Here is a 27,277-nt window from a genome sequence, read left to right as displayed (position 1 = left end):
GTTGCTCTTGTTACGGTTGGGGGCGGAGCCTTAGGTGTTCACCGGGACTGGGCACCCCAGTCGCTAGATTGTGACATTGTATGTGGGGGCGGGAGCGGGGACGAGAGGGAACGATGGCGGCAGTTCCGTTCTCCTGGGCTCAGACACTTCCTTGCTTGGGATCCTGGGCCTCGAGCTCTGCCCTGGTCCACAATTGCTGCCCCACTGGTTCCCCCAGCAGCAGCTTGTGTACTCAGGGATCACCGCTGCGTTCTTGCGCCCCAGATGGCTGTCGCGCCGATTTTGCGCCAAATTTCCCCCCGACCGCCACGAACCGCCGACCCGCACCAGCCCCGTGCCCGCCTGGCTTGTCGTCCCCTACCAGTCCGGATGAACGCGTCTACTTCAACTTCTTGGCTGTCTGACTTCCATTCAGATAAATCCTCTGACAGTTCTGAGTGAAATTATGCCTGTAAATTATTGTTTTTCTATTCTTGGTTGTGCAAGGAGGTATGGTGCGTCCACCTATTCCTCCATCTTGCCAGAAGTCCGGAGAATGAGTTTATTTTCTAGCTCATTCTAGCTTATTTTACTGGTATACACAAAAGCAATGTTATAACCTAAGTTCCACTTCTGCTGCATCTCTTTGGTTGGGTGGCAAGTTCTTCTTGTTCTAGAATAGCACAAGTCCAGTAGAAATCTCCTGATAATGGAAATATTTTATAGTTGCACTGTGCAACATGGTAATTACTAGTTATATATTGCTGCTGAGCACTTGAAATGTGGTCAACTTGACTGAAGGACTTAATTTTTAACTTAATCTAAATTAAATAGTGGCATGTGGCTACTGGTTACTATTTTGGACTGTGCAGTAGAGATCCCAGAATGTCATAGTCAACAAAATATATCAAGTCAGACCTGGCTCCTGTCAAACTGGACTTGAGTTAGAACCATACTGGGTTACCCTCTTTCCCACTCAAAAGCCAGGCAACAGATCCAAGGGGGCATACAGCCAGGAGTCTGCAAACTTTTTCTGCAAAGGGCTAGACAGCAAATATTCTACATTTTGTGGGCCAATAAGCCAAAAGGTCTCTGTTGCAACTAATCAACCCTGCCATTTCAGCACAAAAGTAGCCAAAGATGATCTGTAAAGCAACTTGTGTGACTGTGTTCCAATAAAACTTTTATTTATAAACAGCAAAATTAGAATTTCATATAACGATCATGTGTCATAGAATATTACCTCTTTTAGATTTTTTCAACCATTTAAAAATGTAAAAACTATTCTTAGTTCACAGGCCATGCAAAAACAGATCACTGGGCCAAACCATCAGCCTGGTTTGTAAATCTCTGAAATACATGGAAGGTTACTACTAGTCATCAAACAAGTACAAACATAAAACCACAATCAGATCCCACAAAAACGGCAACATCAAAGGTCAGTGAAGACATGGAGCACCTGGAACTCTCCTATGCTGCTAGTGAAATATGATACAATCACTTTGGAAAACTGACAGTTTCTTTAAAAAATTAAACATACATAGAACCCAGACATTCTATTTCTAGATACTTAACTCAAGAAGCTAAAATTTATGTCCAAAGACTTGCAAATGAATATTTACAGCCTGTTTATTCAGTGACTAAGAACTAGAAACAACTCAAATACCCCCAAGCAGTGAATGAGTATATAATACGCGGTACATTCACACAATGGAATACAACCACTCAACAATAAAAAGAAAGAAAAAATAACCAACTATTGATAATGATGCAACAACCGAATGATTACCAAAATCACTGTACTGAGTAAAATAAGTAAAACAAAAGAGTACACAGTAAGTCTGTTTTATAAAATTTCAGGAAATGCAGCTAATTTACAGTGACCAAAAGCATATCAGGGTGGCCTGAGGCTGAGAGGACATACTGCAGAGTTAGGGGAAAGTGCTCTGCGTTCTGACAGCTGTGAAGGAGACACAGGTGTGCATCTTGTCCAGTTGCACACTTTAAATGGTGCCATTACTGTATACACAAAGATGATTCTGCTGGCATCATATTTGCCCACAGCAATCCCTATGACTTTACTTTTGTAAGTGCTGTTTAAATTTGAAGAGCTGGGTAAGGAGGGATAAACAGGAAGTTGAAGTCTCACACTACCACTGCTGATGGGAAGTGTACCTCTGGGACCTCTAGGGCACAGTGACAGAAACCATATCAAAGAGCTTAGAATTGACAAGCTGTAGGAATTCTGTGCATAGAAACCTTTCCTGTTCCCAACACTGTGCTCTCCCTGTCTGGAATGTGGATTTTAAGTTAGACTACAATGTAGAATTCCAAGAATTAGTAAATAATTCTTTACATTACAGCAAGTTTTAATTTGTAACACCTTTGGGATAATGTCCTCATTTTAAAAACATCCTATTGCTCAGGTTCAATTTGTTTAAAAACTTTTTGTTATATTGGGTTGGCCAAAAAGTCCATTAAGTTTCTTCATTAAAATAAAAGACATTTTTTGTTTTCAACAACTTAAATGATTTGGATATTTTGAGAACATCGGCTATTTCCTGCATGGTGTAACACTGATTGTTCTCAATCAATGTCTCAATTTGATTGCTATCAACTTCAACTTGTCTACCTGACCGTGGAGCACTGTCCAGGGAGAAAGCTCCAGCATGAAACTTCACAAACCACTTTGACAAATTCAGCCAGTCACAGAACCTTCTCCGTATACTGCACAAACCCTTTTTGCACTTCAGCTGCATTTTTACCTTGCTTGATATAATAAAGCATAATATGCTGAAAATGTTGCATGTTTTCTTCCATCCTGTTTTAAAATGGCTACACAAAAATTCACCAATTTTGATTTTTTAAAAATATGCACACTGATATGACAGCTGTCACAACACAATCGAATACAATTGTTTTGAATGATGTTAAAGACAACAAAATGCTACTAGAGCATCTTATGGAAAAAATCAAATGAACTTTTTTGGCAACCCAATAGATCTTATGAAGGCTTGAAGAAACTTGCTCAGCCCTGGCACAACAGGTCAAAATATTAAGAGTAGGGAAAATAAAGTTCCACTTTCCAGTTAGTTTTAATTATTCTTCTAAATTCTTGGCTATGCACTAGACTAGTTTTTGACAAAACCTTACAGGATTCCTCAGGGTCAATGATAAGCTGACAATAAAAAAGTCATCTACAACAAAAAAACAAATAATATTCTAACCTGTGGCTATACATTTGGCAAGATGGGGATGAATTTTTTTCCCCCACCAAGAACAGATATGTGAAACACACTCCTGGCTTCCTAGAGCAAACTATGTGTTTGTTACAAGTTCCTAAAGTCAAATTACATTTCATGCTTGGCATTAGACAATGTCTTTTTTGGAAGACAGGAAGAAAACCAAAATTCAGGAGTCAGTAAAGGAGAATGAAGTTAAAAAACTGAACTTTGAAATGATTTTTGCCAAATTTATGACACATGCTTTAAAACTCTGCAAGCAATTCTAAATAGAATTAGGAAAAAAATACTGAAAAAACAAACAACACCTGCATCTCCCACCTTTTCTTTTTACATCTTAAATACATCCCCCCTTTGAACCACGCAACCAACTCAAACTGTAGGGCAAATATTTAGATAATAATTCTAAGGCTACCCACTTTAAATATAATTAATCATACAAATTACAGATGAAATCAGTATTTGTGTCCAACACAAGTTTGAACCCATAAAAAAATCAGAAGGACGTCACAGCTGTAAGATCAATTCTTCCTGAAAGAGCACAAGGGATACTGCATTAATTTAGTTTTGTTCAGAGGTATTTTAAGAAATGCATTTTGGGCCCTGGCTGGTGTGGCTCAGTGGATTCAGCACTGGCCTGTGAACTAAAAGGTTACTGGTTAGATTCCCAGTCAGGGGATATGCCTCGGTTACAGGCCAGGTCCCCACTAGGCGGGGTACATGAGATGCAACTACGAACTGATGTTTCTGTCCTCTTTCTCCCTTCCCCTCTGTTTAAAAATAATTAAATAAAATCTTTTAAAGAATGCATTTTGGTTGTTTTCCAAGGACTCTTAAGTGAGAATCCTTTTTCAGTATATTAGCATCAACATCTAATTTCTTGTCCCGTAAGAACCGTCTCTCACTGCTTACAGATGGGGTAGAGGAAGGCATATTAAGAGAAATGAAACAGAAACATTAATATGAACATAAATATCTTAGAAAAATTTATGAAAGCGTACATATGAATTGAGAACACAGTGGTTTACCTGGGAGAATGGTAAAGATAACAACTGGAAATCCCAACCAGAATGTTGGAAATACAAGGGACTTAGCAGGTCGCCTAATCCAGGCTCCAAGACTAAATGAACTGCCCAATTTAATGGCATAACACAGCTAAAAGGGATTAGCATGGTGCCTGGCTAACACAAGCTCAATAAATGTTGCTTCTCTCTCCCTCTCTCCTCCCCACAACCAGGTCCCATACCAGTTAAGTTTTACAACAACTGCCATCACAATCATCACCTGAATGGTTCAACTGTGCACCAGGCTTCCCAAGACGTCCTCCTATCAGCCTATTTCAAAGAAGATTTCATTACTATTATCTCAACAATACCAATCTTCTAGAGTTACTGTGAGCATTAAATGAGACCATATAAAGCAGCAAGCAGCTAAAAGTCCAATAAATGCTAGCATGAAGTTTCCAATTCTGCCTTCTCTCAAACACACCCTTTCCATTTACAGTAGAAGGGTATGTGTGTGCACACGCATGAATGTGTGTGAAGGGTGTAGAGAGCCAGGGATGCAAATATCAGACACAGGACCCAGTTTTTGATCATTACCCTTCTTTCCTCAAGATTCTGATATGCCCCTTGGGTACCAACCTCATTTCATTGAGAACCCCCTGCTACAATGAGTCACTACAAAGGAGAGGTGTGAACTCAGATGTACTGGAAGGGGAGGAAATGGTCATGGGAGTAACAGTCTCCATTCGGGAACATGCTGAGAAAACACTAATCTCATTACAAACCGTATTTCCCCAATTAAGAGGCAAAGCTCCTGAAAATAGGATATCACATCTTGTACTTCCTTCAATGGGTCAGCCTAACACTTAGAACAGGACATTACACACTTGACAGTCACTGTCATCCTCAAAATTCAGTATTTACAAATTCAGTCTACATATAACTCTCCGGGAACACACACTGTGACCCTCAAGTAGCCTCTTACATAGGTCAAAAGAGAAACACTTGTAAAGCAGTTTCTGAATAAAATGTAGTGAGCATTTTCATCTAAAAAGGAATGTACCTTTAAACTGTAGTTCTGAAGTCCATGAATGGCCTGAAATTGTAGGCACATTCCTGAGAAGGTACCTTTTTCTTTCCTGGAGAGCACACAGCTTCCATCACATTCTCAACAAACACCCAAACTGCCCAGTAGCTGAAGAACCACTGCCCTCTATTACTTCTCTCCTGGCTTTGAAGTTCAAGCTCTCATGTTCAAAGGCAAGCCTTACTCAGCTTGACTTCTAGCATATTAAAAATCAAATGAAAGGATAGCAGTTACCCTCAGGAGAGTGTACAATTAGTTTTCGAGAGGGGGACTTGTGAGGCACTGATAATATTGTGGATTTAGATGTGGTTACAAAAGAGTGTTAACTTTGTGACAATTCATCAAGCTGAACACTTAAGATTTTTGTAAATATTTGAAGGTACATATATTTTAAAATTTTCTTTTTGAAGGTATATTTTAATAAGAGATTAAAAAAATAAACCGGTAACAAAGACAGGTGGCTATACAAAGCAGACATCAATGTGTAATGAGAAAAAGAAGTCCTTAAAAATTAAAAGACCTTGTGATGAAGACCTGAAACCTCTCGGCAACTGCTAGTAGAACACTGAGGCCCTGAGTCCATCAGCCTATGAGTGACTGAGGCCTGTCAATGACCACAGGAGCAAGCTCGACAGCAGATTCTCCACCCTCAGCCAAGCCTTCAGGGTGACTGCAGCCCCAGCTGACAGCTTGATTTCAAATGAAAGACCCTGGACTAAAGCTCTCAAGATAAGCCACTCAGATTCCTGAGGAAATCTGTGAGATAATATATGCTTGGTGTTTAAAGAAAAAAAAAGATGCAATTTCTAAACATTCTCTTCCTTAAGATGTACTGAAGTAGCCTCAGTAGTTATACCTACAGAGACATTAGCTTATCGGTTTAAATTGGCAACTTTCCCTTTTCAAAAGGCTGTGGTGCAATGTTGCTTTCAAAACCCACCAGAGAAAAAAGAAAATACAGCTGGTGATTATGAACACTAATTTCTGGATCAAATGGGAGTTAATTTCTCTGTAACATACAGAGTAGGAAGCTTCTTAATGCTTCTTTCTCCTGCCTCCATTTAAATTAGAGATTCTATTAATGTTTTGTGTTCTATTGCCTAAGTGTTTGAATGATACCACGTGCCATATACATCCCTTAACTTTTCTGAAGGTTTTTCTCACAAGAGGAAATATACTAAAGTCAGAGTTATCAAGTACATGTAAACTTATTATTGTATAAACCTACAGAAGAGATAGATGGGTTCAGTGAGGGAAGGTAGCTATTCTAATATCACCCAACACAAATGCATCATGTTGTGAAATCGATGCATTAGTTCTTGCATCTGTTTGTACTTCTGAAGCCTTCTCAAAGAGAGCACCAGAACTGGACACTTCAGCAGTCTGGCTCCGGTGTCTTTTCTCAGCTCTGCAGTGCCCAGCACAGCAATGGGCCTTGCACACATTAAGCATTAGAGTATTAGCATAACTGGAAAAAGTCACAAAAGCTACCATTTTTTCAATTTGAAATTCTCCGAAGTTGTACAGAACCCCTTTCTCAAAGTGGACTACCCATAGTTGCTATCATTTCTTGCCTATTTTTAAAAGCTGGAAAAGACAACTATCAATTCTGCTATGATCAGGCTAAACTTCTGCACTCTGTTAAATTTTAACCTGCCAGTTGTAACAGTTCTTCATTGCTCCCTGGAGTTAAATTGGTGGTCAATGTTTAATTACTGCGCATTAAATTTAAAACAAATTATGATTATTTGAAAACAGTATTTTCTGAATCCAGTAAATATTTTAAGATTCCGTGTAAGATCTGGCATAACAAGAAAATAACCCCCCCAAATCCCTAGAATTAGCTTTCATTTACATTAATATTCATACTATAATTAATATATATTTAATGTTTGTACAGTAATACACTTGATATATAATTATAGTACTATATATTCTTCCTTTTCCTCAAGATCCTGATCACCAACCTGCACTACTAAAGCTAACACCTGAACCTTCCTAATCTTTTTTACTATTGTATTCTAAGAGTTGCCTTCATCTTTTTGCAATAACTAGCCAGCAAGCAAAAACACTGAATCCTCATTAGCTTCATCTAACTTTAGATATAAATAAATTAAAAAAAAGATGAGCATTTACTTTATGAAGATAAATGCAAATACATTTGTTTTGCTTTTTTTACAGTCAATGCTCTGTAACCTCTGCCTCCTTGGCAGGTGATAGATGTGATCTAAGACCAATAATAAAAAAACCCATGACAATAAGGAGGTGCTTCCAGCCACTCCTCTAAGGAAGCTTGCCTATGACATCTGCAAAGTTAAAAGACACATCAGATGTTATTTTTTCATTACTAATGTTTTATGACACTTAAATCTTCTATAAAACACTTATCAAAAGAGATCCTCAAGACGTCAGCCTGAGAATCATGACACTTACTGTCAATTAAAAAAAAAAAGCAAAAAACTGCTCACCCTGGTGGTTCAGAAAAGTATTAGATAATAATGACTCAACTATTTAGTACTACACTTGAAACTTTCAAATAATCACCATCTTGAATTTATAGGACTCCCTTTTATTCCTGTTTGAACAGTGTTTTGAGAAAGGAATTCCCCCTCAGTGGACTTCACGTTTGTCTCTAATTCTTTTATATTCATTCCCTAAGGGGAAATTGTCGTTTTTTTATTGAGGTTTTTCTACTACAATGTTAAAGTCTGTGAATGTCCAATACTACAAGTAATTCAGTGGTCTAACAAAGAAAAGCAATATATGCCCATTTTCTTTAAAGAGAAAAAAATTATCTCACAAACTTATCCTATTGATATAAAGACTACTTGGAGAGTAACATACTATACTTCTTAAAAGTAAAATAAAACACCGGCACACTCTTATTATTTTTTAAAAGTTATTAATTTCTTACTCTGGTAGATTTTCATTTTGGGATGGATGGAAGAAAAACATCACCTTACAAAAAATAAGGTAGACTGTCCTTTGAGAAAGAAACACTACAGTGACTGCTTTGATGCACTCTGACTTTCCTCTGCCGAGGAATGACAACCTTTTTGTCAAAGTGTGGGAGAGATCACATTAAGAGGTGCTTCTTTACAGGAGACAGAACAGATGCATCTTCACAGAACTGCATGAACTTCCCCTGAATTCCCCTTTGAATACATGGCCTCGATGGAAAGGCAATCTGCTCCAAGCCTGTCCTGAAATCTCAGGGGCGCCCTTCTCCCCTAGCAGATAAGAGCACCCGTACCAAAGTTAAAGGGCTTTGGCTCACTTAGCCTCACCTTAAATAAATCTCCTATCAGTTCAGTGCTTTGGTTTTGTTTCTTTTAAAAATAACAGATTACTTGCCTACCTACTCTATTAGCACAGAAGAATATTTTTTAAATCATGTAAAATCTTTCACACTTCTTAGAAATTGCTGCTATAAAACTCAAAGTGCTACACATTTATCTTTATCATCATCATCATCATCATTTTTGTATTAAGTTTTACTACTACTTCTTAATTAGGCCAGATACTGGCTTTAAAACACCAATCTTGTGGTCTTCCATCTGCACAATTTTTGAAGTAATTTTGTCCTAATACCTTGTCCCTCACACTCTGAAGACTTACTCTTATTGATCCCTGGCCTGAATATTTAGTCCCTCTCTCCCAAATCAAAGAACCTGCTAAAAGTCACATCATTCCAGCCTCTTGTGGACACCACATAAGGAATGAGATAATTCATTTTACTTGAGAAATACTATATAATGTGCATAAAAAGCGATATCTGTCATGCTCTCTACTTCGCAGAACACAAAACCTGTGCAGTCACCTAGAAAATCCGAAGGTTTCTGATGACAGATTTGTGTCAGTAACTGCCATAAAAACATCAGATCTAAGGCACAGATTGGAAAAACTTCATAGAGTTTGTAAGAAATACCCCCGCACTCCTCCAGGTTCGGTTCGGGCGGTCCCTTCCTAGGTAGGGCCTGTGCCCTGCCGGTGAGAAGTGGCCAGGGCCCAAAGCACGCCTTTGGAAGCTCGGGAGCCGGATGGAGACCCTCCAGCGCGACGTCTGCACCCAACAGAACACCTCCCGCGTCAGACACACCCCCTCCACCCCACGTTTCATGGGAGGTGTGGGCATTCAACTCCTTCGTCGTGCAGAGGGGCGCCGGAGGGCGGGCGGGCCCAGGCCCGGGCACCCATTTTGGAGGATTGGGGAGCTCGGCCATGCAGGCTGTGCGATTAGGAGTGTGAGAGGGAGGGGCGCATCCACGGGAGGGGAGGCCGGAAGGGGGTCTCTTGTATTCGGGGGCGTGAGAAGGCAGGCGGCGGGAAAGACTCGGGAGAACGAGGTGTCACAGCGCAAGGTTTTCTTTTTGTTATTCGTTTAGAGCTGGCGGGTGGAATGGCTAAGTCCCCTCAGGACAGAGGCGGCAAAGGGGTCTCCCTCCGTCCCGCGCCATGGGGGCACTGAGGATTCGCGGAAGGCCTCCCTCCGGCGGGAAGACAGAGATTGCGGAGCGCGGTCGGCTGTGCGCGCCAGAGCGCTGATTCTCGCACCCCCGGCCCCCAGCCAGAGGCGTGGGACGGGGTGCGAAGAGATGGAGGAGGCCCCCGGCCCGGGAGGCGGGAAAGGCCCCGGAGCCCCGGGACGGGCGGCGGCTCGGGGCCCCAAGCAGCGGCGGCGCGGGCCCAGCAAGCCCCAAGCCGGCCGAGCCCCAGGGGCCGCGTGCGTCCCACTCCCCACTCTGTGCGGCCGCCCCCTCCCCCGCCGTTCCTCTCACCTGCACATGATCCGCCATTTTGCTCCATTCATGCTCCTCTCCGGCCCCCTCCCCCCCGGCGCGCACCTCGGCCCGGCCGCCGCCGCTGCCGCCGCCGTCGCCGCTGCGCCTGCGCGCTGGGGACCCGACGCTACGCTGGCGGCGTAACGCGGCCCAGCTGCGCAGGCCCGGACGGTCGGCCGGTGGTTGGAGAATGCGCAGCGCGGCCGGGACGCCGTAAAGGCGCGGGCAACGTCAGCGGCCGGAGCCGTCGGGGGCGGGGGCTAGGGGGGCGGCGGCGGCGCGGCCCGGGGAACGCGGAGGGAGGGGGCCGGGAACAAAGCTTTGTTTACATGGGTTTAAAGGGGCCGCGCGCTTGGGCTGGCTGGCGCTGGGGCGGGAGCTCGCGCTCCTTGAACAGGTTCGCGCGGCCAGGGCTCCTGGAAAGGCCCGGACTTGTCCCCGCCCAGAGACCCGCACCTGGCGGACTCCTCTTTTCCCCAGCGTCCTCCTCTGAGTTTGCCCCCTGGATGCGCCCAGTCCCCGCTGTGGGGCACGGCTGTGACATTGCATCCCTGAGGCGTCTGGCTCTGCGCCCACCGCCCATAACCCCACTTAGGATGCCTGCGCTCTTCTCGACTTTTCAAACTTTCTGCTCCAGTAGACAAGGGCTATTGCTTTCTGATCCTGGGTTTTACCGGGAACCAAAATAGTAACCTCGTTTTCATTCCTATCCTTTTCTCTATAATCATGCATGGAAATAGCCGCCAAATAATGGTAATGGTAGAAATATGCAGAGGGCACAGCTCCAATCTTCCCAAATACTGTAGATTGTTATCTTAGTAGAAGGTTGCCTCCTGAGAAGGGTAAGGTGTTGAGAAGTAGGGTTGGAGGGGGATCAAGGGGTTTTTAGGACTCTGGGGTCTGTGAGTGGGAAAGCCATCCTTCTGTGTCAGACCAGGTCAATCCCTGCCTGCTGAAGCCAATTCCAGTCTTTCCCTTTAGGAATTATCTGGTTAGATAATGATGGTTCCTGTTTTCCTTTGGATTCCACCCTGGCTTCCAATCAAGGCCCTCAGATTAGACTTTAACTGCATTCTGAGCACGTTGGTTGTTTGGAGTTTGTACTGACTGGGGGCTAGCTACCACGTGCGATGAAAACGATGATGGTAGTGAATAACACTTTCTGTTGTGGATAGAGTAGACTAGAGCTAAGAGTTCATTCCAATCTTCGTCCTCCAGGTGTGCTTCCTGGTTTCCCGGGGTAGGGCACCTAAAAACTACACTACCCAGACTTCCCTGCAGCTAGGGTTCTGCAAGATAGGCTCCGCCTATTAGATTCACTCAGATAAGATTGTGCAGACAGAGCTTTTGACTGTTGCCCCTGAGATGTAGTGGGGTTTTTTTTTTTGTTTGTTTTTTAACAACCTTGCAGTGTTGGAAGTTCCCTCAGTGTAGAAAGCAGGGGTGGTGGGCAGGTGCTTCCTGACCTTTACGTCACAGCTATAGTGGTATATTCTTGGAGTCACAATTTCTTTTTTAAAAATTTTAAAAAATTTCATTCATTTATTTTTAGAGAGAGGGAAAGGGAGGGAGAGAAATACTGACTGACTCTTGTACACACCCCAACCAGGGACTGTGTCCCAGGCATGTGCCCTAACAGGATCAAACGACAGCCTTTTAATTTTGTGGGATGACACCCAATCCCACTGATTCACACTGACAGGGGACTTAAGAGTTGGAAATTTTTAGTTTAAGGTAAATAGTTATAAACCTAGCAAGTAATGTGTATGTTAAAACTTTTGTTTCAGAAACTACAGATAAGGCCCACACTGGCTCCTGGGAAAACAGCTGACCTCCCAGGGCACTGCTAAAGATTACCACCTGGGAACAATGGGCAGCATCTAGGCTATTGTATTTCAGGGAGGGGCAAAGGACAGCCTGCCCCTGGGAACAGCTAATCACCCAGGACAAGAATGTTGCAGTTTCTTCCACCTGACCCTCCGTGAATTTCAAAACCCCTCCACACCTTGTTTATTCCCTGCTATAAAAACCTTGACCTGGAAAGAAAAGAGACGATGATCTGTTAGGGTAGAACCCACCATCTTCTCAGATCGTCGGCCATCCAAATAAAGCGCCCATAAAGATTCAGTTGCTGTCATTGCTTATTGGGTTTGGTAGTGACAGGCAGCCTGAACTCCCGTGTCTTTTCTGGCTTCAATACCGGTCAGGGCAAGTCATAATTTCAATGTCAGTCTTCCAATACCCTATCTGCCTGATTGGGTAGAAGTTAACAGCTCCCTGTGGGCCAGGCCAAAATCCCATCTCCCACCATACCCTTCCCTATACTGGTTTCTCCTATCCTCCCTATCTTAGTAAATGGTACCACCATTCATCCAGTTGCTCAGACTGAAAACCCGGGAGCCATCTTGATTGCTAGTGTCTCAGCAGACTCCACGCCCAGTCCACTTGGAAGTCCTATTGAATCTTTATCTAATACATACTCAAATCTGGCTGCTTCTCTCACGGCCACCACTAACACCCTGTGTAGGCCACCATCATATATTTCCTGGGCTCTAGCAATAGATTCCCAACTAGTTTCTCTGCTTCCTGGCTTGCCTTCGGATAATCCATTTCCCACATAGCTGCAGAACATTCTTTTAAAATCATAAATCAGATAACATATCCCTGCTTAAAAATCCTTAAGTGGCCTAGTGCATTTAGAAAACATTCCAAATCTTGGCTGGGGCCCCAGATGACATGTGATCTGACCTCATCTCTGCCGTGCCAGCTCTTGTTCCCGGTGCTGTGGTCCTTCTGCCCTTCTTCAGTTTCCTCACATCCAGGGGTTCCTGCTTGAGGGCCTCTACATTTGAAGTAATCTCTGCCTGAAATATTGATTTCCTCAAATCTTTAAGTGGCTGCTTCCCTCATGCCATTGACTTTTTTTTTTTGTAAGAGAAAATAACCAAATTTAATGCATACATGTGTATGGGAACCCCACATACATGAGAGAATCAGAGACCCCACCTCACGGGAGGTTCAGAGTCGGAAAGGAAATTTGGGTGTGTAACATTCTGAGCTGAGTAGAGAAGGTGCCCTGGGGCCTTCAGACGGCCACTGCAGGATGAGAGGAGGAACAGAGTTTAGTGAATGCAAAACTTGCCCACCCTGCAGACACCTTGGAAGAGGTTGTCTCTGATCTCCTATTATGGGCAAGGCCCCTGATTTAAGCTCCTCTAGGTAATTAAGGGAGGCGGGGCAGAAGTTTCTTTTGAACCTATGGCTAAAGTTGCCTTTAACTCAGAACAATCTGGAAACCACAGAGGCACATCTTGGGGTGATTTGTTCTGAACCGCCACAGTTCCCTCCTCTGAAATTCCCTTGAAAGCTTCACATCCCAGAAGTCGACCTCATTAAACTGTCCTCAGTCTGGAGAGCAGTTCCGATCAGTTTAACAGTTGGGTCTCACTTTAGGAAGTGGTGATGCAGGTGGGCTCCCAAAGATAAATAAACCTGTGGTGCGAGCGATCAAGTAGGCATTTCTGGGAACAAAAACAAAGAGGAATGATTGGAGCAGACAATGATCTCAGTTTCTGAGTTCTGGAGGCAGCCAGTCAAGACTTTTAGATGCCTAACTCGAATCGCCTTCATTTCCAGTTCAGTTTTATCTCCTCAGAGAGGCTCTTCTTGTCAGGCCACGAAAGCTGCCCCGACCCCAATACTGTCACACTTCCGGCATCGATCACTGTCTGTCTGAAGCTCTTTACTTGGACGTTTGCGCTTTTCATTGTCAGGGTCTCCCACCAAAAAGTAACTGCGGCTGAACAAAGCCCCTGTCTGTCCTCTTCGTGCTCTGTCCCCGGTACCTCTGTACAGAGTAGGTGCTTAATAATGAATTTTGAACTAATTAACTTTTTTATAGCTCAGTCTCGTTCTAATGGTGTGTGGGGCTCATAGGAGAACATAAAGCTTTTGAAGTGTTAGGTCAATATTAAGGAACAGTTATGTTATATTATAAGCCCTTCCTCTCAGAGTTTCCAGAATTGGGTTCATGTTCTCTCTCTCTCCTGGGTTTTCTTTTTTACTTAGTACTGAGAAAAGTGATATAGCTAATGGAAAAGTGATGAGGACTAGGAATGGAACTCAAGAGACTGGTACTGTCCTCCCTCCCCTGTAGTCAGGGATCACTGGGGTGGGAGGTGAGGGGTGTCCCTTCCTAGCCAATAAAGCAGAAAGAGACAGCAAGGGGTACCCTACACCTTACTTGTGCCTCCTTATAAAAACACTGGGACCCTTTCCTATACAATGGTTTCTCTGCTCATCACTGGTGCCTGGGTGACCTAAGGGCCTCTAATTTTCTGCCCTCAGCTGTGTCTTGGAGTTAAGTCTTCTGGGTCACTGATCACAGGGTCCACCTGTGGCTAGGAAGAAGGTATGGGGTTAGTGCTTCCACTGCAGGGTCAGTCTTGCCAAGGAAAGTGGGAGGGGCCTTGAGGGGTGTCTCTCTTAGGACACTCCTGCTGCGTTATCTTTTGCAGACAATAGCCACAGGCAAGGGGGGCCCTGAGGGTGTGTGGTATAGCTCAGCCTCAGGCCTCCAGGTTTAAATAGCTTTCCAGTCCTGTGGTAAGCTCGGGCGCCCCCATGTGGTTCCAACCGGAACTGGGTTTACCTCAGGGGAAGGCGATCAGATCAGAGTAGAGGAAGAACATCTATTGTCTTGCTACCCAGAGTGTGTTAGGCCCACTCACCAACAGCACCGGCATTCCAGGTCTCACTCCACAGCTACTATGTCAGAGTCTGCCCTTTAACAAGATCTGCATATTTCAGGCTGAAAGGCACTGCTCTGGCAGCAGTTTCGGAAGCCCTTCTTGCCCTATAGGGAGATGCTGACGTTGGCTCTGGATAGTGTCTTTCCTTAGGGGCTGAAGAGATGGAATCAGCCTGGTCCCATTTCCATACTCCTGACCACTTCCCGAAGCACGTTCCCCACCAGCGCCCTTGGTCCTCCCTTGGTCCTCCCTTGGTCTCTGGATCATCCTGTTGGAGCCCAGGCAGCAGGCCGAGTGCCAGGGGCTTCACGTGACTCAATCTTCTCCTCCAAGAGCTCACAACATTCATCTTTTGAAGCTGTTTGATAAAACACCCCGAGTGTGCAGCAGAAGGCCTGAGCTGTGCACTCTCTGCTCTCCTTCCCGAGGCACTTGAACTCCAGGTGGTAGAGGAAGTGGCCCAGTTACATAAACCTCTTGTGGGGTTACCCCAAGAATGCTGGTTTAGTTCTCCCAGTCCCTCCAACATTCTGCACCATGCCTCCCTCAGATTGCTTCACAAAACCATCTGGCTGTAAGTTAAATATTCTCTGGGAAGCTTAGGTTCCCCCAAACAATGTGCCTTCTTGCATGAAGTCTGGATGCCACTTCGGAGCCTGCAGTAAAAGGACCGTTGAATTGAAGATCAGAAGCCCTGGAACTTCCTTCCGTGTCCCCGCAGCCCTGCGACCTCAGGAGGAGAGTTACCAACAGGGGTGTCACACCTGCTCTTCCTTTTCCAGGGCTAGGTAGCGTGGCTGGCAGCTGTGTGTGCCTGGGAGCTTGGCTAACTAGGAAGCACTTTTGTTTCCGTGATTGTGAACTTATATTTTTTAAAAATATAAGTGATTGCTATTGTAACTTAAAAAGATAATGTCTAGATGAAACTCAAGTGTCTTTACAATGCTCACCAAGTCTGGAAGGATGGTGAAGTCCCCCAGGTTGGATGTGCTCTGGGAGGGGAGCATGTGAGGACGCTCATCAGCCTGGAACCTCAGGGAGGCCTGGGGAGCTTGCATTGTTGTTGGGGGCAGGGAGTGCTCCTGTGTTCTGCAAGCTGGCGTGTGTGTGGCTCAGCTCTTACACTGCCCTGAGGCCTGGGATCGGTTTGGTGGCCTTGAGCACATCCCCCAGACCTTCCTGAACCTGTCTGTCTCCCCATTTTTTAATTAGATAGTTGGGCTGGTCGACCTCTGAGTTCTCTTCCAGCTCTGTCATGCTAAGCACCCAGCTGGAGTGAGGGGGCCTTTGTTGTGGGCTTGACTCTCAGGCTTGGTTTCAGGGTCTCCTCATTCCCATGGGTCAGCCACTCTCCTTGGTGACTCCCCATGCCGGCTTCTGTACCTGAGTTGCTGCTCGCCAAAGAGCTGGAGGTGGGCTGTTCGGAAATTAACTCTCACTGACTGAAAATGCAGGAAGCTCGACTGTGAAACTCAACTCATCAAAAAGAAAAAAAACACACACACACAGAGCTAGAAACCGCAGGGCCTATCAGCCTGTCGTCATCAAGCAGACTAGAATAGTGCAGAGAACTCTAGGCAGAGAGGAAATGAACTTGAGAGCAGGGGGAACACGCCGTGGGGCAGAGCGGAGAGAAAGAGGGCGGCGGTGGAAGGAGCGGCCGGCCACAGTGCCGGGCACCGCGATGGTGGGAGGATGGCAGACGCGGTGAAGCAGGGTTTCCTGTACCTTCAGCAGCAGCAGACTTTCGGAAAGGTAGGAGGGGCGAGTCTGGCCCGCGAGGAATTTCCAGGGAGGAGAGGAGTGTGCCAAATGTCCCCCAACCCTTGTGGGATGGTGGAGACCCAGAGCTGAACTTGGGTGGGCTCCTTCCTTTGTGGCTGCCTGTGCCCCCAAGCAGGCCCCACACTGTACTCTCTGCTGATGCTGCTCCCCCACCCCCCGGGGAAGGGATGGTAAAGGGAGGCTCTGACTCCCTCTCTTACCTCTCTGGCTCTGTGGTGACTTCTTCTCAGGGGAGGGAAAGGGAAGCTTAGGTTCCCCCCTTGGAAGGGAAAAAGAGAAGCAGCAGAGAGGGTAATTCAGGGCTGCAGTGAGGGTCCTTCCTTCTTGCCCGCCCCATGGGGGGTAGGTTTGGCTGGTGCAGGCTTGAGCAGAGAGCCCCAGTGTGTCCGATCTCCTTCTCCTTTCCTGGCCTCTTTGAAGCAGGAACTCTTTCCCTCAACTGATCCACACTGGACACCCCACTCTCTTTGTCTCTCTCCTCCCATCTTTCTCTCCCCCTTCCCCCTCCCCCCTTCCTCCCTTCTCTCCCTTCCTCCCTTTCTGCCATCCTGCCGAGGGATGAGGTGGGAAGGTTCAGGAGGGTTGAGTGAAGGTCCTAGAGGGAGGGCCTTCTACACGAGAGTGATGGTCTCCCTGTTGGCCCTGGTGCTGCGCACCCCACACCTCCTCTGGGCCTCAGGGACTCACAGGCTTTCTGCCCCTGGGCGTGGACCCCCTGGGCTGGGCCCGCCTGGCCTCGCAGTCAGTCTTCACTGTGCTGTCTCTGCCTCCAGTGTGTTCTCTGCTGTCATCCCAGACCCCTCTCTGGGCTGCCTGTGGTGGGTCTGTAGTTCCAATGCTTTCTGGTTCCTCAGGCCCTGTTTGTGTTCCTCCTGGGCTCTTACCACTCTCCCCATCCCCAAGGGGCTGCCCCAGTCCCTTCCTATGGTTCCACCACTTCCCTCTGCTCACCATCTCTCCATCTCTGGTTCGCTCCCTCTCGGCACCCCCTTGCCATGCATCTGGGTTCAGAAATGGCGCAGGTTTGGGGCTACGCTGTATGGACAGTCGGGCTGTGCCTTGGCCCGGCTGGAGCTCCAGGAGGGCCCGGAGAAGTCGCGCCGGGGAGAGGCTGCCCGAAGGGTGATCCGTCTCAGTGACTGTCTGCGGGTGACTGAGGCCAGTGGGGAGGCCAGCAGCCCCAAGGACACCAGCGCCTTCTTCCTGGAGACCAAGGAGCGCCTGTACCTGCTGGCGGCCCCCACAGCTGAGCGAAGCGACTGGGTGCAGGCCATCTGCCTCCTAGCCTTCCCTGTGAGTTGTGCGGGGGTGCAGAAAGGGCAAGGGGGTGGGGGCAGTCAGAACTTGTGGTGGGCAGGTGTTGTAAGGGCCAAGGCCAGGGTGTTGGGGGTGGTTTCTTGGTGGGGGTGACCCACGGGGCAGCAGGCTGAGTGTGCCCCGAAAGAAAGCCTAGACCCGAGGTGGGGCTTGGGCTTGGTGACAGTGCTGAGAGCCTGGGCTTCTCCCCAGGGCCAGAGGAAGAAGCTGTCGGGGCCAGAGGGGCCGGGCAGCCGGCCCCACATGGAGGAGAACGAACTGTACAGCACCGCAACCACAGGTGAGGGGCCGCCTGCCATCCCCAGGGTGCGGTGGGGCCCCTGGGGTGGAGGTGTGGGCCTGCCTTCTGGCTGCCTCGCCTCTGTGTCTTGAGTCTTCCTGCCTGTGGTTATCCCCTGCCCAGCCGGCCCCCTTATCAGCCTCTCTGCATCGCTTCCGGGCGTGGCCCAAGGTGGAGTGTCCTGCCCGCCCTGACTGTCAGCCCTTCACCCCAATTCGCCCCCGCTTGGTGGCCCTGCTGGTGGGGTGGGGCAGGGCCGAGGGGCTCACTGAAGGTGCTGCTCTGAACCCTCTGTTGTTAGGACCTGAGCAACTTCTAAAACGAAAAAAGAAAGGCTTTCTTTCTGTGGATTGAAGGTGTCTTGTGACAGGGAGCTTTTTGCTGACAAGGCAATCCCCCCCTTGCGGTCCGTCTGGTCTTTGGGTGGGTGTGTGTGGGAGGAGAAGGAAGGGGGGGACGTCCAGGCTCCACCCACACTGGGTGAGGAGGCTGACAGCTGTGAGGGCAGGGTGGGGTGCACCTGTGGCTGGGACAGGGGGCACTGGGAAGGTGGCTGGGTTAATGAGACAGAAAAGACAGGGCTGTGGCTCTGGCAACAGGGTAGGAAGGATGTGGGCACGAGGTCGGGGTACATGTGGCCAGGTCAGGATGCCTATCGGGGTGGGAGAGGTATGTGGCGTTTTGGGGGAGTTTGACTGATGTGAACGGCTGTTTCTAGCAGCCTCTGGCCCGCACTCATTGAGAGCAGGGCAGAGTGGAGGCCAGCGAACAGCCTTCTCTCCCCTCTCTCCCCAGTGGCCCCCTGCAAGGAGTTTGCTGTGACAGTGAGACCCACAGAAGCCAGTGAGAGGTGCCAGCTCCGGGGGTCCTACACCCTCCGGACTGGAAAGAATGCCCTGGAGCTGTGGGGTGGCCCAGAGCCCCGCACCCAGCTGTATGACTGGCCCTACAGGTTCCTGCGGCGCTTTGGGCGCGACAAGGTGAGCAGGGGCTCTGCAGCGGGTGGAGAGAAAGGATGAGCGAGGGGTGAAGAGAGATGGTGGGGAGAGGTGCAAGGGGCCCTTCGAGGATGAGACAGAGGGAGGAGGGAGGAAAGAGGAGATAAAGGCCCAAAGGAGGGGATGGGAAGGGAACCGGAGGAGCAGGAGTGAAAGCAGGGAAGCTGGTGGGAGAGAGGGCAAAGGAGGGCGGCCAAGGACGGAGACCAGGAGAGGCAGAGCAGTTGGAGGTCAGTGGTTGCGGGTGTTCCTAAGGATGAAGTGCGCAGTGTGTGCCTGGCTCTACCCGTGGATAGATGGGAGGGAGCGTGAGAGGAGTGGAGAAGGAGGTGAGAGGGGGCTTTGATGGTAAGGAAAAACATGGAGGGGGGTAGGCAGGGAAGAAACAGCTCGGGAAGAGGACTCCAACAGGTCCCAGTGGAGGGAAGTTGGAGGTGATGGGTATGAGTTTTGGAGCTGGGCCCAGGAGAGTCAACCCTGCGCTGTGGCCGAGCCAGTCATCTGCCTTTCCCCTTCGTCCCAGGTAACCTTTTCCTTTGAGGCAGGCCGGCGGTGTGTCTCTGGAGAGGGCAACTTTGAGTTCAAAACCCATCAAGGCAATGAGATCTTCTTGGCCCTGGAAGAGGCCATCTCTGCTCAGAAGAATGCGGCCCCTCCTGGGCCCCAAACCCAGCTAGCCACAGGGCCAGCGGCGCAGCCGCGGCCGGAGAGCCCCTACTCCCGGCCCCACGACTCACTGCCGCCACCTTCGCCTACTGCCCCAGTGCCCAGCTCCCGGCCTCGGGGGCCAGAGGGGGAATACGCAGTGCCCTTTGATGCGGTGGCCCGTAACCTGGGGAAGAGCTTGAGGGGCATCCTCATGGTCCCTCCACAGCCCCCCGCTGACCCTCTGTACGACAGCATTGAGGAGCGTCCACCTTTGAGACCCGACCACATATACGACGAGCCCGAGGGAGTGGCAGTCCTCTCCCTGTATGACAGCCCACAGGAGCCCCAGGGTGAGGCCTGGAGGAGGCAGGCCACAGCGGATGGAGACCCCAGTGGCCTCCAGCACACTTACCCAGTGGGGAAGGACTGGCCACAGGAAACCGAGTATGACAATGTCGTACTTAAGAAAGGCCCAAAGTGATGGTGGGCTAAGGAGCTGGGGGCCCCACGGAATGCCAGTGCTGAGGTGGGCCTGTGCACACCAGGAGGGGTGGGAGGCTGGTGAGGAGGAACATGATGGGGAAGGCAGGCTGCCCTTCTGGTTTTTGCTGATGACTTTTGCCCACTGGGCCCCAGGCACCTCCACTTGCTCTTACAATCCTAGGTTCCAGCTGCCCTTGTCTGGTCCCAGGAATTGTCCCTGGGGGTCTGCTGGGTGAGTCACCGCCCCAAAGCAGGAAGTGCTCTCTGAAGAGATCCACACCCTCCTACTCCTTTTGTACTTCCTCTTGTTTCTTTCCCGGGTCCAAGGAAGGGAGCCCAGGCATCTAGGGCACAGGACAGAAGGATGTCAGCCAACTGCCTGGCTTGCGCCGGCCTTCTGCCTGCTAATGTCCCTTTTGGAGGACAGCCCCTGTGGGTGGCAGCAGCGCCCTGCGGGTTTTGGACTCCCCTGTGGCATTAAATGTTCCCAAAAAGCTCGTGCATGGCATCAGTGCTGTGGGGGTGGAGGTGGGCCAGCCGCAGCCTTGTGAGGAATGGATGCTTCAGTGGGCCGCCACCTCCCAGCTGCACCGTCCTCTGGGGGCCTAGGTTGGGTCCCAAACACCTGAGCCGGGGATCTGCAGACGTCGGGGCCGTGCAGGAAAAGGTTCAAGCATCTCTAACCCTTTGCTGGTGCAGGGCCAACACCAGAAACATGGTGGGGGTGTGTGTGAAGAGCTAGACTAGAGGACAGGAAAGAGCTGGCAGTTCTGAGCCCCTTCTGTGCCAGAAAGGGGATGGACCCCTTTCAGCTCCTTGCCTTCCTTGAGACTTGCCCAAGAACCCTTTCCACCCTGTAATTCCCCATTGGCCCTGGCGTCCCGTTTCCCCGCAGGTTGGGGCCTGTGTGCTGTGTTCCTCAAAACCTGCTTTCCTGGAAAGTAGGTCCGCACATTGCTGCTGCAGCCAGCCAGCCAGGGCTACGGAGCACCGTCTGTAGGCTCTGGACTGCCCTGGCCTTGAGCCGCCTACAGCCCAGAGGGGGCTGAGACAGGGGCACAGATGTCTATCCTGAGAGGGGACTTAGTGCCACAGGGGGACTCAAGGCCTTGGGTCAGAGGAGATACCTCTGGGTTCACTGGAGAACCCAGACAGGCTCCCTGTGGAAAGTGGCATTTAAGGGGGGCTCTCGGGGGTGGGTGGGTGGGAGGAGACTTGATGATTAAGGAGATGTGAAGAGAGCATCCTGGATAGAAAGGCCAGCTCAAGCAAAGGGGCGGGAGCTCTCAGGAGAGAGCTCTGCGTTCTGAGTGGAGGGCACATGGCAGCCTGGTAGGGAGGGTGGGCTCCTCCTGTTGTGGAGGAAAATGTGCCTAATGGGGGGCGGGACAAGGCTTCAGAGCAGAGGCCCGCAGGTGCCCAGTGGGCAGGGGCTGACCAGTGAGGGCCGTTCAGAAAGGACTGGGGGCCAGAAGGATGCTGTGGAGGCAGGGCCCGCAGATCCTGGAGTTACACTGGATGTTGAACACAGAGAAATAGGGTTTCCAGAGGGATTAGGATTTGGGGAAGAGAGAGAGCTTAGTTTCTGACGTGTTCAGGTTAAGATGGCTTTACTCTGTCCAGCCAGAGGGGTGCCAATAGCAGCTGGCAAGGGGGTCTCCAGTGGGAGGGAGGTGAGAGAGACCTAAGGATCTCCTGGCAGCCTCTCAGGTGTGCTGTGATGTAAGATGTAACTCTTGGTGCCTCTGCTGGCATTAAAGGAATCTGAGAATCTTCAAGCAGGCTGGAGACAGGCTGGAGGCCTTTCAGAAGCCCTGGCTCTTTTTGTCTGTGCCAATGGGCTGTCCCTGCTGCCACCACCCAGCCCTAGCCCTGGAAGACCCTGTCTCTAAAGGTTTCAGGCGCTTCCCAGTCTGGGCTTGGCGGTAGGATTTGGCAGGGCCCTCAGGGCAAGGATGCCCCCTTTCCTATTTCTATCAGTAGCACTTGAGGAGGATGTTCCAGCAGGGGGCAGTGCTAGCCTGTGGAAAAAGGCTGCCAGGGGGTTGTCTGCTGCCAGGCCTACGGGCTTGGCCCTGAAGGAGAGAAATTAAATATTTACAAACCCAGAGAATGGAGGGTATAGCTTGAGGAATCTGCATTTCAGAACTTGTTCCTTCAGATACACATAATCCTCTGTCCTCCTCCTCCTCCTCAAGATCCCGGGACTTCTGAATTCTTTGTTCTGGTGCTACCAGCTTTGCTGGAAAGGGGAAGTGGTAGATTGGGGCTGTAGGGAGAGGCTGGTGAGGGCTGCCAGGGGGGAAGTGGAGCATTTGGGGAACTTGGAAAGGGTAATGAAAGTCCTTGAGACCGTTGTTGAAGACGCTGACCACACTGCCAGGGCCTTTGCAGAAGACAGGACCAGGCGGTGGGTCAACCGCACCCCCGCTGGTGAAACATGCATCATCTCTTAGTTCATTCCTCCTACGAGCCCCGCCGCCCTCCTGGAACCCCTCGCAGAGGGGCTGGTGGGGACGGTTGCTGGGTGGATTCATGAAGGTATGAGTCAGGGGGATCCGATTCCTCAGAAAGAAGCACAGAGGGAAAGCCCTTCCTTCCTTCTTACAGGGTCTCTGCCACCTTGGGTCGAAGGGCAAATTCACAGGTCAGGAGACAGACGACTGGTTTCAACAGGGGCAGGGCAAAGTGAGCCTGAGGACTGAGAAAGGGCCCTCAGCCCCAGTGTCTGTCTGCTACCTGCAGCCATTGATATCAGGGACGCTGTTTCCGTTTGCTAACTATGATGCAGAGACAACTTCAGGGCAGGCCAGAACCAGCCTGTGACTGGTGCCCGTCACAGAGCTGTGCACAGGGGTTCACGTAACCACGTGTGCACATACAGGAGCGCATGGTGTCGCTCTCCCTGCTCCGTTTCTTCCCCCTCTCTGTTGCCTCCTCTTGTATGTTCTTTTTCCAGAGCAAATGAATGGGGTGTGAGTGCATGTGAGTGTGTGTGTGTTGGCCTTCGGTCCACCTGGAAGTCTGCTCCCAGGCCAGGGCCCCGGCGAGCTCCAGCCTCGGAGCTTCAGGGTAAATGGAGGCCCAGACTGCCTGTGCCTCTCTGCTCCCTCGACTCCTCCCTGATGGCAGCACGCAAGCTGTTGCTGCCACCACCTTTCAGCTGTGATGCTAAGCAGCCTCCAGCCTCCTGCCTCATGGGCGCTGATTCAATTAGCCAAGGTGCCCACCTCCTGCCAGGGCCATTTATAAAATCAGCTGGGGCAGCTGGAGACTTCAGGGAGGCAGGGCTGGGCAGCAGCTGGGACGTCGGTGAGCTGGGTGAGGAGGCAAAGGAATGGGGGAGGCTGGTAGGAGCATCTGGTCCAATTAGCTATCGGGCTGGCTTTCCTGGGCAGGCGGCAGCGCGTCACTGCCCGGCTTGGATCCTCAGCTCCCAGCCCCAGCTGATGCCGGCAGGCGCAGAGCAGGATCCATCCATCTCCAGGCTCTCTTCCTAGCTCTCCCCCACCCGCCACCTCCGGAGCCCTCTCCTTGACGCCATCAGCTCCTGGATCCCCCAGCCAGAGGTGGCTGGTGTATGCAGGAGTAGAATGGGTAGCAGGGGTTCTGAGGGATTTGTGGGGAAGCTGGAGTCCCGGGGTTGGGTTGAGTAATTCTGGGACCTGTACCCCAGGGCAGGGACAGCCTGTGCTTTAAGGAGTCTGATCAGAGAGGGCAGGCTGGGGGGTTGACTGAAGGTATGCCTGGGGGGCAGCAGCATTTGGGAAAATGATGTTCTTGAGTTCTTACAGCATTCTCACTCGTACAGGCTGCTCTGGGGGTGGTTTGGTGTGGTCGGTTAGGCACACAGACTGGAGCCTGGCTCTCTGTGTTCAACTTCTGGCTCTGCCACTTGCTAGCTGTGTGTCTCTGTGCATCTGTTTGCACCTCTGATAATAGTAATTTGTTGCCAGAGGCTTGCTGTGAGGGCGAAGTGAGTGAGTAAAAGCACACTCTCTAGAATGGTGCGCGGCACACACAGGGCTGCAGCGAGCTCCATGGTCCAGGGCTGCGTGGACCCCCTGGTGGAATGCCACTCCACCTGCCAGTGGCTCCTCCAGGCCAGCAGCGCAGGGCAAGATGTGCCTTTTTACAGGCACAGGAATGGAGACACAGACGAGCAGAGTCCCTTTGTGGAAGTGGGAAGACCTGCTTGGGGAGGAGAGGTAGGATTTTGATAGGAAGAAAGAAAAGTGGAGAAGTATTCCAGGAGAGGTGAGGGAGCCTCATCAAAGGCCTCTCTGCTGCAGGATGGGTGGCTCCTGGCCGAGGGACCTCTGCACAGCTGGGCAGAGCAGGCTTGCCCACCCTGTGATGCCCAGAAATGGGAGAGCTTGGAAGGAAAGCTGCTTTCTGGACTAGAAGACCTTTGGCTGGAAGCAAAGCTGGAGAGTCAAAGCCACAGGGCCTGTTTCTTCCTTTCATCTGAGCTGCTCGCTGCATCCACTCTGGGCCCTGCAGCTGGTACAGGAATACGGGGTGGACTCCCTGCTGGGCAAGAGCTCCTGGTGGTCCCATTGGCATTGGCCTAGTGTGATCAGTGAGTGTGCAGCCTGGGGCCCACCTGTCTCCCTGTGCCCATCTCCAAACCTGGAAAGGGAGGCTGAGCAGAGGGGCATGTAGGGGCAGAGAGCACTCTGAAGGAGGTTTGCCTTTTTTTCCGCTGGGTTCATTCTTTACCTAATGTATCATTGTACCTCCGGCAACTAACGCAACACCCAGCACAGGGTCCGCAGGCTTGGATAACTCTCTCTGGATGGAAAGAATAAAGGAGGCCCACTTTACTTGGAATGGGGGAACACAGGTACTCCCCCAAACGCAGTGATTTGTGAAGCCCTGGGAGGATTCTCCATCCCGGGAGGAGCCTGCTGACTCCAGGAATCCCTTCCTCAGCTTTGGGGCCTGCCCTTCCTCTCTTAGCGGGGCTCTTTTAAATGCCAAAGCCCCAGGCTAGGCCTCCTCTGAGTGACTAATAATCCTGGGAGACAGCTCAGGTGAAAGGTGTAGGCCTGGCCTTGCCGGAGGTGGGTGGCCTCTGTGGCAGCAGGAAGGAGGGGCCGAAGGGGGAAATGGCCGGGAGCTGGGTCTGGAGTAAGGAGGTGGGCTGGTGCAGTGCCTCTCTGCCTCCTAAAACCGGGCAGCCAGGCCTGTGGGTGCAGGAGGCACACACAGGGCCCTGGGCACAGGGCACACTTCTTAGCAGGCCCAATCCGGGATGGAACCGAGACCTGGCAGGTCTCCCCTGTCACTGCCCGCCCGCCTCCTGCACCATCTCCAAACCCGCGCTGCAGAAACCCCTCTCCCCTGGTGTCTCATGGGCAGAGTGTCTGAGCCCAGTGGGGCCTCAGCAACCTTTCGGCCCGAGTCCTTATCTTCCACTTAAGGAAACTGAGGCCAAGTTCATTTTTAATTCCTCTCAGATGTATTTATATTTTACTAGAATTTGCTTAGTGTTGTGCTTAATGCAAAGGAACAAGTCACTGATGTTGAGACTGGCAACGTCCACAGGGAAGTCATTTTTGACCTGCTATGTGGGTAGGGGAGGGGCAGGGGAGGGCTCTACCATCTCTAAGCAAGGCTTTCTTCTTTTCCCCGGTGTCATGTGGAGGCTAAAAAAATATGGACACTTTTCCTTGTGCCTTCTGAGTTCTAGGCTGGGCTAAAAACCAAATTACAGGAGAAAAACCAGTTCAATGCATGTATGTGGGAAATTCACGTAGGCATGAGGAACCCATGAAAATTCCAAAGCCAGCGAGGCAACATTGGGTATGTTTGGGACAAAGGAGAAAAGGAAGGGAATGGGGCACCGAATCTCAGAAGTGAGAACGGACGACTTGAGGAGGGCGTTGAGGAAGAGTGGAGCACACAGGGCAAGAAAGTCCTTGCCAGGGGCTCGGAGACAGTGGGCTGGGTGGGCCTGCCCGAAACCCGCTTATTGTCTTAATTAGGTCAAAGCAGCACCCTAAGACCTTCCTGAGGCAGGTTGCTCTGTTCGAATCTCTTGGGCAGGAAAGGGGGGGAGGGTCAAAGGTTCTTTCTGAGTCTTTTGTTTCTTACTAAACCGCTTAAAATCAATATTTGAAAAAGCAGCTTCAGGTGGCAGAATTTTGGTTCCTTCAATCACCACGCGTGTCCCAGGGCAACCGCCCGGGGAGTGAGCCAGAGGCCCGGGTTAATCCAGGGCAGCTGGCATGGAGCTGCACATTTTCTGTGGGTCACCCCACTGGTCTATTTGGGAAGGATGTCCAGGCAGGCCTATCCCCTATTCGTTGTCCTCCAAGAACTACCCCCACCCAGCCCCTTGCGCATCTTATCCTTCACCCCAGAGCGGCTGTCCTCAGCAGGCAGCTCCAAAGCAGGGTGCAGCAGCCAGACCTGGCTCTGGGGTCCTGATCCTGGCCTCCACCCACAGACGGGTGCGACTCAGTCAGTCCACGAGTGAGTGCGAGGGGAGGGTGGGCCAGGCGCCGATGGAGAGACCGGCTGTGGAGAGGTGAGCGGGCTGGATCTGGCTGACCAGGAAGATGTGGACTCACTAGGAATAAACAGATGGTGGCTGGGTGCGGAGCCAGAGGTCCCAGTGGGGTGGGGGTAGGTATCCAGGGAGCTAGGGGGCAGTGTGGGAGCAGCTGGGATGGGACCTCCTGCCTGGTTACAGAGGAACGAGAAGCCTCAGGGGTCTGTGGCTTGACTGAAGCAGATCCCACTGCCGCCAGGTGGCCTGGGTGGTGGCTTTCCCCAATCCCAGGGTTATGCTTGAGAACCAATGGGAAAAAACCCTGCTCTTCTGCAGGAGAGCTGACTGAGAGGGAATGGGAACCTGGCTGGCTGTGGAGGTGGGATGTGGTGCTGGGGGAGGGGTTGGGGGCCAGAACGTGGC

At 50.3% G+C, this 27,277-nt stretch overlaps 1 protein-coding gene across 1 annotated transcript; it reads left to right on the top strand.

The window, feature by feature from the left end:
• Positions 1–16,231: 16,231 nt before the first annotated feature.
• On the top strand, positions 16,232–20,851 carry DOK2 (docking protein 2). The gene is made up of 5 exons (XM_028520283.2): positions 16,232–16,599; positions 17,641–17,922; positions 18,139–18,226; positions 19,022–19,206; positions 19,748–20,851. Exons 1-5 carry the CDS (start codon positions 16,540–16,542, stop codon positions 20,351–20,353), a joined length of 1,221 nt encoding a protein of 406 aa, XP_028376084.1. The 5' UTR covers positions 16,232–16,539; the 3' UTR covers positions 20,354–20,851.
• Positions 20,852–27,277: the final 6,426 nt, after the last annotated feature.

The sequence above is a fragment of the Phyllostomus discolor genome, chromosome 8 (genome assembly GCF_004126475.2).
Source record: "Phyllostomus discolor isolate MPI-MPIP mPhyDis1 chromosome 8, mPhyDis1.pri.v3, whole genome shotgun sequence".
Taxonomy (NCBI): Eukaryota; Metazoa; Chordata; class Mammalia; order Chiroptera; family Phyllostomidae; genus Phyllostomus; species Phyllostomus discolor.
Note: the sequence above shows the minus strand (reverse complement) of the source record. Positions and strands in the feature narration are given on the sequence as shown.

What these genes read in the sequence shown, in the direction of transcription:
- DOK2 (XM_028520283.2), top strand. Translation starts at nt 16,540, where the DNA reads ATGGCAGACGCGGTGAAGCAGGGTTTCCTGTACCTTCAGCAGCAGCAG. An exon ending in GTACAGCACCGCAACCACAG is followed by an intron (nt 18,227 to 19,021) that starts GTGAGGGGCCGC and finishes CTCTCTCCCCAG; the next exon opens with TGGCCCCCTGCAAGGAGTTT. An exon ending in GGCGCTTTGGGCGCGACAAG is followed by an intron (nt 19,207 to 19,747) that starts GTGAGCAGGGGC and finishes CCTTCGTCCCAG; the next exon opens with GTAACCTTTTCCTTTGAGGC.